Source organism: Mytilus trossulus, chromosome 2 (genome assembly GCF_036588685.1).
Source record: "Mytilus trossulus isolate FHL-02 chromosome 2, PNRI_Mtr1.1.1.hap1, whole genome shotgun sequence".
Lineage (NCBI taxonomy): Eukaryota > Metazoa > Mollusca > Bivalvia > Mytilida > Mytilidae > Mytilus > Mytilus trossulus.
The window spans coordinates 81,981,833-81,994,830 of NC_086374.1; the positions used below are offsets into that span (position 1 = coordinate 81,981,833).

The following is a 12,998-nucleotide window of genomic DNA, read 5'->3' on the forward strand; positions in this document are numbered from 1 at the left end:
AGTAGTTTAATGATGTTTAATTACTGATGAAAAACATATATATGATGATACAATACAATGCAAGCAATATCATAGCTACTTGTGTATATAAAATAATATTTGAGAAATTAATCCCACAGGCGCTTGGATATACAGATATTTTTTTTTTTTTTTTTTTTTTAATTATAAAGAAATATCTGTATCATATACATATACTCAGACGCCTGTGAATAATCCACATGTCGAAAACATTCGTATTTTTGTATGATAAATATTAAACTCGTATACAAATGTGAATTGTCTGGACTTTTTATTTACTCTAGTATGCGCACTGTGACTTCGCGATACAGACTGTGCACTTGTTAAACGACATCATTGATCAAAATATAGAAATTAAATGTATTTATTATAATCTGCGAAAAAACATACAAGTCATGTAATATCAACAATAAAACAACTAAACATCTAAATAAAAAGTTTCTGTGGAAGTTTACATACTGTATTCTTGCTAATGGAACCGGAGACGGCGTTAGAATGCGAACAACATGCGTACCTATAAACGTAAATATTTTAAGAAGGCTTCACCAGATGTCCAATCGTTGTGCGTGTTTCATTTCGGACACATTGTTAATCAATTTGTGACAGTCTGTCCCTTTCAAACTGTTTTGAGTATTTGTAGATCTATAGGAGACACACACACGTACCGTTCAATATGTTTATTTCTTTTTCCAAAAGAAACCATTAGTTGTGGGACCGCCTCCAAAAAAGTTGTCGAACATTCCCGGTTGAACGGGGTCACTACAACATCCAAATCCATATCCGTCTCGACAACATTTACGTTCATAAAAGCAATCATCGTCCTTATGACAACGTCCATAGCAACTGGCATGTACCGCATCAAAACTGGGACAATTTCCTTTTTTTGTGGAAGGATATGTAGTTGCAAAATACATTGCCCAGTCATACGGTTTTGTTGTTGTCGGTATTGGAGTTGTTGTTGCTATGGGAACTGGAACCGGAGTTGTTGTCAACGGTGCTGGCTGTGTAGTTGGTATTGCTAAAAGAAAAGAATTTTTTTTTTTAAATGCTTTGCGCCATGAGCGATTGCATTTATTTCAAGGTGAAATACGTTATGTATAAAAACAGTTACTCTCAAAATTTAGACTAAGTGATCATTCCCTAGGCATTGAATTAGGAAGGTACAGAAACATTCCAAGAGCACAAAGATTATGTAAAAAATGTGAAGTCTTAGATGACGAATATCATTTCTTTTTGTATTGTGACATTAAAATATCTTTGCGTTCTAATCTTTTTGTTTATCTAAAAGACTATGTACCATTATTTCAGCATCTTGATGCATTCAATAAACTTAAACACATTCTAAACCCCATCCCTGAACTTGTTTGTCATATTGGAGTCTTCATTAAACAGTCTTTAGAACTGAGGGAGTCAGACCCGTGTCAGGCAAGGTTATGATGGTGTTTTTTACATACATTTATAATTGAGCTCTAATGTTCTATTTTTCCATATATTGTATTGTATTATTTTGTATTTCATTGTATTACATTGTATTTCATTGTATTGCATTGTTAACATACTATATAGTAAAAAATCATTTCTGTAGATCACCGAAAGGGGAAGTGGTCTAGAACACAGTATTATTTTATTTAGGGGGTTCACTATACACGCAAATTTTTATTAGTCTTCACTTCAAGGTTAATCGAGCTAATTTTATTAAATTTCTTTTTAAAGTTTTTTTTACTTTACTACGGGCTCATAAGGATCTTAAATCTGATTTTATTGCTGTGTCCACAATAGACACATCAATATTATTCTACGTATTTCACCTGTATCGGTGTGGACAATTCCATGGACTATTCCATACACACACCATTATGCTTAAGGGGTTTTCATATGTCATGTCAAGATGATATAGGCTATTTACCGTTGTTTGCCACAACAAAAATCTGGTAAAGTCACTTTTCTGAAAACCCAATATAAATATAGTTAACATATTTATATATTTAATCTAACTGTGTTCATTGACCCGAATGTTTTAATGACAACACACACCTAAAATTCGTTTTGGTCTATTCCATGACATTTGCGCGGGAAATATTCATCCGAGACTTAATTTTAATGGACGTTCATTTGGAAAATTTTACTATCTATTTTATGTGAAAAATTGTCATATGTGGTGTTTGTGTTTCGTACATTTAAAGGATCAACGTTATTTAAATTCCGTATATCTTCATTTGACATCAGGTTTGTACGCATTTAGTCTCTTCTCTAGTCTATAATCTAAACTGAAGGCCGCGAAGGGACACATGTCATGATGACACGTGCTGCACAATCCCACACATTTCAACGAACAAAAAAGTTACTATTGAATAGACTTTATCAGCTGTTTCATGATGACACGTGCTGCACAATCCCACACATTTCAACGAACAAAAAAGTTGCTATTGAATAGACTTTATCAGCTGTTTATAGACATCATTATGCATTTCATCCCCTAATGTCAGTCATGATAACACTGGCATTAACAGCGGAAACCGTGTATTCGCGAATTCTGTCTTTCGCCTGCTATGGACGATTCCATAAGGGGTTTACATAATGGACGATTCCATATAACATTGTAGTTCAGGGGTTGTTTACATGTTTAGTCGTATTTGGTATCTTAATGAAAACGATGTACATTATTTCTACATATTTTGTATATGTTGAAGGAAACAGCTCAATTTCATGATAATTTGGTATACAGAAACATGACATAAGTTTTTTGTACAATTTTGGTGTGTATAAATGACCTACATTACAGCCCTGAAATTCTTGGTGCATTTAATGAGGGGGGATAGGAGGGGTTTACTCTTTAACGGATTTACTGTACGCATGTAAATACCGGTGGAGGATATTCAGTGTATTTTTATACACCGTACTCAGCTGGGACTGGGATTTTGTAGTTTTTCAAAACTTACAACAAATAGATTTAAATGATATCTTTTATTTAGTACATGTACATTTAAAAAAAAAAAAAAACACTTTTTGCTACTTTTAAGTAGCAAGGTGTATGCCTTTGATGCTATCATTTACAGTCGCCGTCAGCTGAAATTCGTAGCGGTTATTGGTAAAAATAATCTTAACTATCAACCGCGTTCTCTCGAGATATAGTTTTTCTCATTCCATTCATTAATCGTGAAAAGAAAAATCATTACTGACCTACCTTTTAAGTGATCGCATTGTAATAATCCTGACCTTCACATTTTCTAAAATGTTTTCCATTGTAATTCCGCCATCTTCGTTTCTATGAGGACCATTTGTTTACATGTGAAATTCGTCATTTACGCAGTTTCCTGAAATGTTCTTTTCATTGATGTGATACGGTTTCCCGCGCTTTATGCAAATGTTACGAAATTGAACTCCAGGGGAACACTTCCGGAAAAAACAATGGCGGATTCCACCATTCAAAATAGTCTTGGAAAATGTGAAGGTCAGGATTATCACAGTGCAATCACTTAAAAGGTAGGTCAATAGTGGTTTTTCTTTTTGCGATTTATGAATGGAATGTGAAAAACTATATCTCGAGTGAACGTGGTGTTTAGTTTAGATTATTTTAATTGATAACCGCTATGAATTTCAGCTGACGGCGACTATAGTTGAAAATTCTACTTTAGTTGAAAAAATGCTATAATAATGGCTTTACATATTGAACTGATACTTTTTTAAATGATTTTTCCAAGCAATGGGAGTATTTTTCCTGTGAAGTTTAAGGTTTCATCTTTCAGATTATGTAATAAAATTCTACTGTTGAGGGGGAGGACAGGGGTAAGGGAGACAGGGAGAAAGGGGGTAGGAGAAAGGAGAAAGAGGGTAGGAGAAAGGAGAGGAAGGCTGGGAGAAAGGAGAAAAAGTTTGAGAAAAAAAATAAAATATGAAAAAAATAAATATCTCTTTTTTCCGGTAAATTAAAAAAAAAAAGAAGGAGAAGAGGGGTGGGAGAAGGGAGAAGGGTATCCCCCTGTCCTCCTCCCTCACTGTTTGCGATAAAAATATTCACTGCTTAGGGGTGTTGAAATTAGGTCTTACATAGTTGATGTGTATCCGATCCGTGATTTGTATATATTTCAATGGTGCTCTCAGTTAGGCCAAAAAAATATATGTTGGTTTACGGGTACCTGACCGATCCTATTTTGAGCACCCACCCTAAGCCATTTTATTGCCGTCGTAAGGAATAATTTAATTGCTTATATAGGGAATCACTGAATCGTGACTGGAGCGAGCCCCCTCTTAGCTCAGTCAGTGGGCCCCCACTTTAGAAAATTTCTGGATCCGCCACTGGATATACAGTATCAAACAGAAGATAAAAAAGGTAACAATATGGTGAATTTTAGAGATAAATATTATTTCATGTACATGCATTTGAAATATTTAAGATATATTGTTTCGATTTTCTTAGTTTTAGGTTCCACGGTGACCTAGCTTCCATTTTCGAAAACTGTGATTTAAATGCTGGTCTATTAGAGGGATATTTCCTTTTCATTGGTTGTAGATATGGAATCTTATTTTACCATGAAGTCAGATTTGAATGTCAGTTTTATATAGTATAAAATTATTGTTTCATTGTATTGCTTGACCCTCATGGGTGTAATTTTGCAATAAAGATATATATATAAAAACACTGCAAATGAGCAAATGGGGAATATTTCATTGAGACAAAACCCGACTTAATTAAGGTAGATCACAAGTATATAGTTTTTAAGACATATTTTTTTTTATAAATTGTCTATGCTCTTTTCAAAAATTTAATAAAAAGTATGGGTCACCGTGCTATTTTTCAAGCTATGAGTCTTTGCAAATTTCCAAAATTTGGTTAGTTTGTTCAGGAATAAACACATTAGTGTGCATGAAAAAATTTCTATGAGATAGAGTTTTAAAATAAATTGTGGGAAGAAAGGTTTCATAATATATTTTAAGAAAATAAAAAGGAAACATGGTGTCACCGAACTAGTTTTCTTGCTACAACTAAAAAAAAATCCCTATTAGCCCAGTATAAATTTTGTACTAAAAGAGTTATGCAATACTAACAAACGCAAGAGGCTCCTCACTAGTGAGTCAAACATGTTTTGTGAGATATCCATCCTCTCCCAATACCTCTAGCCAATGTAGAATAAAGAAACACACTGCAATTTGCACAGTAAAACTCAGCTAAAAGAAATCCTTTGTCAAAAAAGGTAACAAAAGAAACTAAGCAAAATGACATTGATACACAAATAAACAAAGAACTATTAGCAGTTTCTAACATGCCAGCTCCGGACCTCAATTAAACTAGTTGAAAGATTATGTCTTCATCATATGAAAATCAATGACAATTCCTACTATATATGAGACGAACATAACCCGTATAATGAAGAATTGATAAACATAACCATGCGACACTTTCACAATAATAAGTGTTACCACAGACATATAATACAATTGGTAATTAGAATATTAAAATTGAGAATGGAAATGTGGAATGTATCAAACAGCCAACAACCCGACCATAGAAAAAACAACAGCAGAAGGTCACCAACAGGTCTTCAATGTAACGAGAAATTCCCGCACCCGGAGGCGTCCTTCAGCTGGACATTAGAACATATGTGTTGTACTGATAGTTCATTTTTCATATCTGAGTTCAATTAGAATAATAAGGAGTGGGCCGGACTATTCAATGAAAAGTTTAGAAGCAGCCATTGCAACCGACCAACTATAAAATCTTGTATTTGCTCAACCAGTTATATAGACAACCGTTTATTGTCCTTATCCAATAAGTAAATCAGTCAGCCTACCCCTGAGCTTGTTCGTCACATTGAAGTCTTCGTTAAAAGTTCGTTGAACGGAGGATGTACGAGCCTTGTCAACGAATTCGTGATAAATGTTCAAATTGTTAGGTTATTACTTGATCCTGTAGGGTGTATTTTACAAACACAAATAAGATTACTTATGTCAGAAACTAACTGAAAGTGACTAAGATTAAACGGCTTATACGGCTAGATTAACACAGAAAATACACCAAAATGATAATAAACTTTGTTGTCGTAAAAGAGAGTCGAAATTTGCCAAAGGGATATCCAAACTCACAAGTAGTACATCTACAACTGACATCGTCATGGCTACAAAAGAAGAAGTCATACGGAACAACAGTAAACAAAACACAACATAGAAAGCTTAAGACTGGACAATGGTTATCCCAGGAGCTCCACAATGATAAGCAGATCCTGCTCCCCATGTAGCAGCCGTCGTATTTCTCATGTTAGAGAAAATCCGGTATTAAGTCTGTCTAATTCGGTAGGTCACATTCGGGGAAAAAGGGCTTGGATTGTAGGTTTGACAAGTGGAACATATCATCTGCAAAACGGATATCCTATTGTGGAAAAGCATGTTAAAAGTAAAGTAGAAAAAATACCGAACTCCGAGAAACGTCCATAATCAAATTGCAAAATCAAAAGCTCAAACACATCAAACAAATGGATAACAACTATCATATTCTTAACTAGGTACTTAAATAAAGCTTCAGGCTTGTGACAAATAAAATGCAAATTACAACATTATATACAGCAAATTTTATAACAATCAACTAACCGAAGCGTCCCTTGTCCTCAGTTCCACAGACCGTTTTAAAAGGGAGCCTAGAGATGTTGTACTTGTTGAAAAATTGTGGGATTGATTATTTTTTTGTTTGTTAGTAAAACTCATCACGTCAATATTGTAAGAAACATTTTCAGACAATTTATTGTTTCTTACTTTTGTATTCCTATTGCAATGAAAGAAGAAATGAATTTCGTCATCAGTATCTTTAATTAAGGAAATGTAATAACGATTCGAAGACGTAAATGTATTTATTAACTATCGATAGCACATGGCTTTGTTGTTATGTTGGGAACATGTGTTTATGTTTACAATAATATTTAAATTATTTTAGCATAACAATAAGTCACCTTAACAAAGTTAAGAGTTTAAAGTTCTTTGTATGATAGCACGGACTGGTCAGTCGCGGTAAAAGTTAACATTGAAAATACATTTTCATAGCTTGACCATTCGAAGCTCAGTCTTAGTGCAGTGAAGTTTCCCCCCACCCCCTCCCCCTGTGTACATGTTTTTGTATAAGCTTATAATGTTATAAGAACATTATGGAATTATGTTTTTGTGATATGAAAGATTCTATTTCATTATTTCTCATTGTAGATATGTTTGTAAGACATGTATGCTGCAGCGGTCTTAGTGTGTTGGCAAAGTGATTTGAGGACAGTTGAATTATTTGATAATAAAACTTTGCTGCACTCGTCTAGGCGAGCTGTTTCCGATAGATATGTGTTTGAGTTTTTGTTCATAAATACTTTTTGCGTTTGAGGGCACGAATAAGAAAATAACGAACTTTATTAACAAACCGTAGCAACAGGTAACGTAGACGTGATCTCGCGGTCTATATGTCGTCATGTCGTTAATTATCTAAATAATTCTGATTTTCTGTTGTTTTATTGTCTTGTCACATCTTGTTTGATATCATGTTGAAATTTGACACAAATAACATGCATATATATTATGTAAGCCTTCTATCACTTATGTTACAACTCAGGTTGGTATTTAATCCAATCATACATAAAATAGTGGAAGGAGAAAAATCTCAAGTGTACCATTATTTCATTAGTATCTGATAATAAGAGTGTATAGAAATAAGAAGATGTGCTATGAGTGCCAATGACAAAACTCTCCATCCAAGTCACAATGTGTAAAAAGTAAACAGTTATACCTTAAAAAGAAAGAAATCACCTGATTTTTAAATGTTCTACAAACAAGTATTTCTCTGGCAAAATCTTGATAATTTTACAGCAATTTCATTAGAAAGTATGGCACTTTTGTCAATTGACATTTCTTTCCTTCAAAAATGTATACATACTCAAACCCTCCCCAAAAAAGTCTAGTTTGCTCAGAAGCAAAACAAATTCTTTATTTCACTTTTAATATGAAAATAATAAGATGTAGTATGAGTGTCAATGAGACAACTGTCGACTTAAGTTAAAAATGAAGTGAATGTATTATTACTTTTCAGAGTGAACAAGAATGTGTCCATAGTACACGGATGCCCAACTCGCACTATTATTTTCTATGTTCAGTGGACCGAAAAATTGTTGTAAAAAGTGTAATTTGACATCAAAATTAGAAGCTCATTTCACAGGGGACATGTGTACTAAGCTTCAACTTCATCAATAACTGCCTTGACCAAATACTGTAACCATAAACCGTTTACCTGAAGAGGGACAGACGGACGGACGAACGGACGCACAGACTAGAAAACATAATGCCCATCAATGAGGCATAACAATAACTTACGAGGATTTGTGAAAACATAAACTCTGCCTTGATTTGGTCTGTGTTGTGGTAATGGACCAGCATGGAATGAACCTGCACGTGGTTGTTTTATCTGCCCCGTAAATCTATTCCTGGGGTTGGAGTGAAAGGATTTCACAATATTTGCTAAACAGCAAAGGACGTACGACCATATCTGAAAAAAAGGAAAATGAAACTTTTACAATACAGCAGTTGTAGTCCTTCAAGTAATGCTACAAACCAGATAATATATAATGGGTAAGGGCCACTGACATTTTTATGACTTATAATTCTTAAATTTTCGATGGCAAAACATAGAAATTATAAAGAAAGTAAATTTCAAATTTAATTGAGACAAATTTCAAATTTGGTGTATTTTATTTGTCTGTTCTTTGAAGGTCACGCTTGGGTCACATAGTTCCTCAAGTATGATTCGTTTCCTTCACTTCCAAACTTTTGACTTTAAGCGTTTCGGAATGGGGACATCCATAAAAGCGCTAAATGTATGCACCAATATAATGTGTAGCTTAATTTACACACGTAACAGCACATTTAGAGCAATTTATAGCAAAATCTCAGAGCAATTAAGAGAAAATAAATACTACATTCAAAGCAATGTATATGATTTTATTTCGTTTGATTTAGCTGGAAAGAAGAATATATGAGTTAATGTTATTTTAATTTTCTCCAGAAAACAAAACACCGAGACGGAATATTTTTCAGCCACTATTGCTTGAAATGGAATGAAATTTTACAATTTTAAGCATCATATGCACTGCTGTTGATGCTCCATTCGTATTGGTTATAAAGACAGCCTGACCGCTTTAATAACACATGTTTATGATTAAAAGACGTTTACGTAATTATTATAACCAGTGTAAGGACGAAAATAAGGCATCATTTAAAACACTAATTCGCAAAAACACAACATTTTTTTTTCATCTAACCAAATTTTGCCTATCTCTGTGGCTGACAAATTAATACGGGCGGAACAAAACATACTCTTTTTCATTTCTTAAGGTGTTAAGTTGATACATTGTTCACGAACTTTCGTGATGTTTCTTTAATTAAACATCAGCAGTCCAGCCCCTGGTATGATATACTATTTCTTTTTTCTTGTGAGTAGGTGACAGGTTGACGGACAGTGATTGACGTTACAAGCAGACTACCTGTCCAATGATTTGTCCACTGGTGTAATATTTATGGTGATATGTCGGCCAGTGAATAAAATGAAATCATGTATTTACAATAAAAAAGTATATCATAGTTCAGTTACAAGTATAAAACGCACTACTTGTAACTGTAATTAACTTATGTAATATACATTCCGATTACAATAAGATCGGTAGTAGTTTCAAGTTTAAATCGACCCTAGTGGTCAACTTGAACTGGACGCTAGGTGTGAGTTCTTAAGCCTTCCAGTCATTAGAAAGACAAGAAAAGCAGTAAAAGCGTCTGATTGTAATAGCGTTGTCTTGGTCGTATTTTAACTGCTGTCTCGTGTACCATACATTCATTCCTAGCAACCCCTCGGGTTATGTATGACAGGAACAATTTCGACCGTAATCGTGCGAACTTATTACTACACAATACCCCCCTCAATGACAATAAAATGTTCATTGCACTGTCTCAGAAATGAAGGATTAATATTCTTCTACAAAAGATTAGTCTTTATATCCCGTGGGATTGTCACGCACTTCATGTCAAAAAACCATAAAGAGTTAGTATAGGTGGTCGTTTGCAATTCTTAATTTCTCCCCCAGTCTAACACACCCCCTCAGTCTATCCTGCCCTTCGTCCCTTTAAGAACCTATTTCATTTCATTGTTTTTTTTTTTGTATTTGTTCTTGCTTAGCTTGTGTTCGCAGTGAACTAATTGCAACTCGACGTTAAGGGGGCACTAGCTACAAGACACATAAAAAAATAGATTAGGATTTGAATCATTAATGAAAGGGAAATATCTTTGTGAGATGATAATTTGCTATTATCAGCTAATATGGTTAAATACTGTCAAATTGAAACATCGATGATGAATTATTCACTCCAAGTGAATAATTCGACCTCATTGAATTCGTATTCATGTGAACTTTAATGTAAACCCTTAGCTATAGATGGATTATGCATGATTGATGCGTATTAGGCTTTTAAGAGAAAAAAATGTGAACCTTGAAAAAAAAGGTGAATCATTTGGTGGACTGATTCGATCCACAAAAAATCATTCGAATACAGGTAAAATCGAAAATTAACTTATTTTTTAGACCTTGAAATTGAAATCAAACAAACATAGAAAAATCCATTTGCACGAGGTCCATATATTTATATCTATTTATATTAATTTTTATGTTTCTATCGTAACATGTGACCGTCGTTTATTTATGGGGTCATCTCGATAGGTTATAAGATGGCGTCTAGACTAAAATACACACGAAACTAATCTACATATCATAAAGCCCATGCCCTGTAAATTGTTTATTTTTTACTTTTTTATAATTTGGATAAATGTTTTACATTGTAGATAGATAGATAGATCTTTATTCTCAGTAACTAAATAACATAGTTACAAAGATGAAAATATATACAATACGACATGTTTTTGATTGTTATAAATCTAATATGAGTCAAATTGGTGAACATAATTTTGAAAGCTAGTGCAGTTTTAAACAAGCTACATCCAATTCAGATATGACCAAATTAAACGAAATCGAGATTCGACAGCGACGTTCTATCAAAATTCAACAGGAGGCTCTACGTTCTACCAAAATTATCAGCACTGACCGCAACAATTAGTCATTTAGTTTTGAATCTATTGTTATAAGTGTAATGTACAGTGGGTAACATTTCAAGCATTTTTACTACTAGAACAAATTGACAATTGATCCAATATGTATCTTTTGGTTGTGTTAAATGGGATGACCAAGATGAAGGATTGGAAAATTTAGGCTGCCACTAGAAGTGTGTTTGCTTTAACTGAGATGTTTGATTTTCATTTGCTATAGCTATATAGATCTATATAGAGTTAAACCATTTAATCTTTTTTAGAGAGGGTCTTTTGGAAGTAACTTAATATATTACACTCCAAAAGGAAATGTTTCACGTCTTCATGAACTTTGCATAGATTGCAAAGCTGATTTGAATGTTATGATAAAAGTTTTTTGAAACACATTCTGATAATAAAATCGTGGTACATTTATATAAAAATAACTTACTTTTTATCATGACTATTTTAAGTTTTTTTTCAATCATAATTCTTATTTAAATCGGAAATTTTAAATTTGAGCATCTTAGTTAGAGTAATCTTTTTATCGAAAGAGATGGTGTTGAAAAAAGCAAAAAAAAAACGTATTCAATGAAATTTAAAAAAAAAATTGTTTCGATTTATTTGTTTGTTTCCATTAACCATTATTGAAGGCCTACTCTTGTTTGAATCCATAGTTAGAAAAATCAATTGAGTAATAAAAAAAAATCACAATAAAATCTGAACCTTTTTAGTTACTAACAACTTACCACAATTTTAATATCCATGACTGACCCTCCACGCACCGGTATGTTGTGAACAGATGATGTAGTTTTTTATTTACCGTTGATATATTCACCAACCTTGCCAAAGATGACAAGTGACAATAAAACAATATAACATGTAGTGTTATGCCATATGCTGTGAAGTGAGGGACGAACAGGATCAAACAGGTGTTTTCTTCATACATGACCTCTTATTTTCCGACATTCGGAACAACCTCAGGCAATGTATACAAAAAATATAATGATTTACTTTGTTCTTATCACCAGGGTCAAATTACAAGAAAAAATCGACTTTAAGAATTTAAAAATATGATTCAATGAATATGCCATTTATATGCATAGCAATATAATATTTCCCACAGAAAGTAACCAAAAGTTAGCTTGCAATAAACTCCAATATTGCAGTAGTGCTATAAATCTTCAAAATACATGACGTCATCAACGACAAAATCTTAGTTAAAACCATTTTTTACTTTCAAATATTAATCAAGGATATTTTTTTTATGTCTATGAAGAAATAACATAACTTGAAAAATTGGTGCACACTGAATAACGCGCGTAGCACGAATTTCGAATAGACATAACAAATATTACAGTAATTTCTTATAATTTAATTCTAAATTCCATTTTAAACCGTAGAAAATCATGAAAAAACGTTGATGACGTCACGGTCACATGACCAAATTATGTCTATGGGCTGATAGCAAAATAACGTCAGCCAATCAGAAGACGCGTTACATCAAAAATCAAATTATATTGCTATACAATATTATAAAAGGGTTATTTCACAACTTAAGAACTCATGTGTAGTGAACAAAACACGAAACACTAAGGTTTTTTTTATTCTTCAAAAACAGTAACGATAAGTGAAATTAGGGCGCAAGTTCCATAGCAGAAAAGTCGCCTCCCAAAACATCAATATAATAATAATAATAATAATAATAATAATATTGGGGAATATAGTCCCTCGTAGAACATATATTGCACTCGCAAGCTCGTGAAATATAAAATTCTACTCGGAACAATATTCCCCACTGATATTCATGCAATAACCCTATAATATTGTGTAAATGTCAATATGACCTATCAGCAACTCAACAATTGCATTTGAAATGTGTTCTTGTCTTATCCAT

At 33.2% G+C, this 12,998-nt stretch overlaps 1 protein-coding gene across 1 annotated transcript; it reads right to left on the reverse strand.

Moving 5' to 3' along the window:
- Positions 1-368: 368 nt before the first annotated feature.
- LOC134708129 (uncharacterized) lies at positions 369-12,033 on the reverse strand. The gene is made up of 3 exons (XM_063568435.1): positions 11,851-12,033; positions 8,350-8,521; positions 369-1,036 (listed from the first exon to the last, which is right to left on the reverse strand). The coding sequence occupies exons 1-3, from the start codon at positions 11,866-11,868 to the stop codon at positions 696-698; spliced, it is 531 nt and encodes a 176-aa protein (XP_063424505.1). The 5' UTR covers positions 11,869-12,033; the 3' UTR covers positions 369-695.
- Between the last annotated feature and the right edge of the window lie 965 nt (positions 12,034-12,998).

What these genes read in the sequence shown, in the direction of transcription:
- LOC134708129 (XM_063568435.1), bottom strand. An exon ending in TTATGTTTTCACAAATCCTC is followed by an intron (nt 1,037 to 8,349) that starts GTAAGTTATTGT and finishes CTTTTCTTTTAG; the next exon opens with CAATACCAACTACACAGCCA.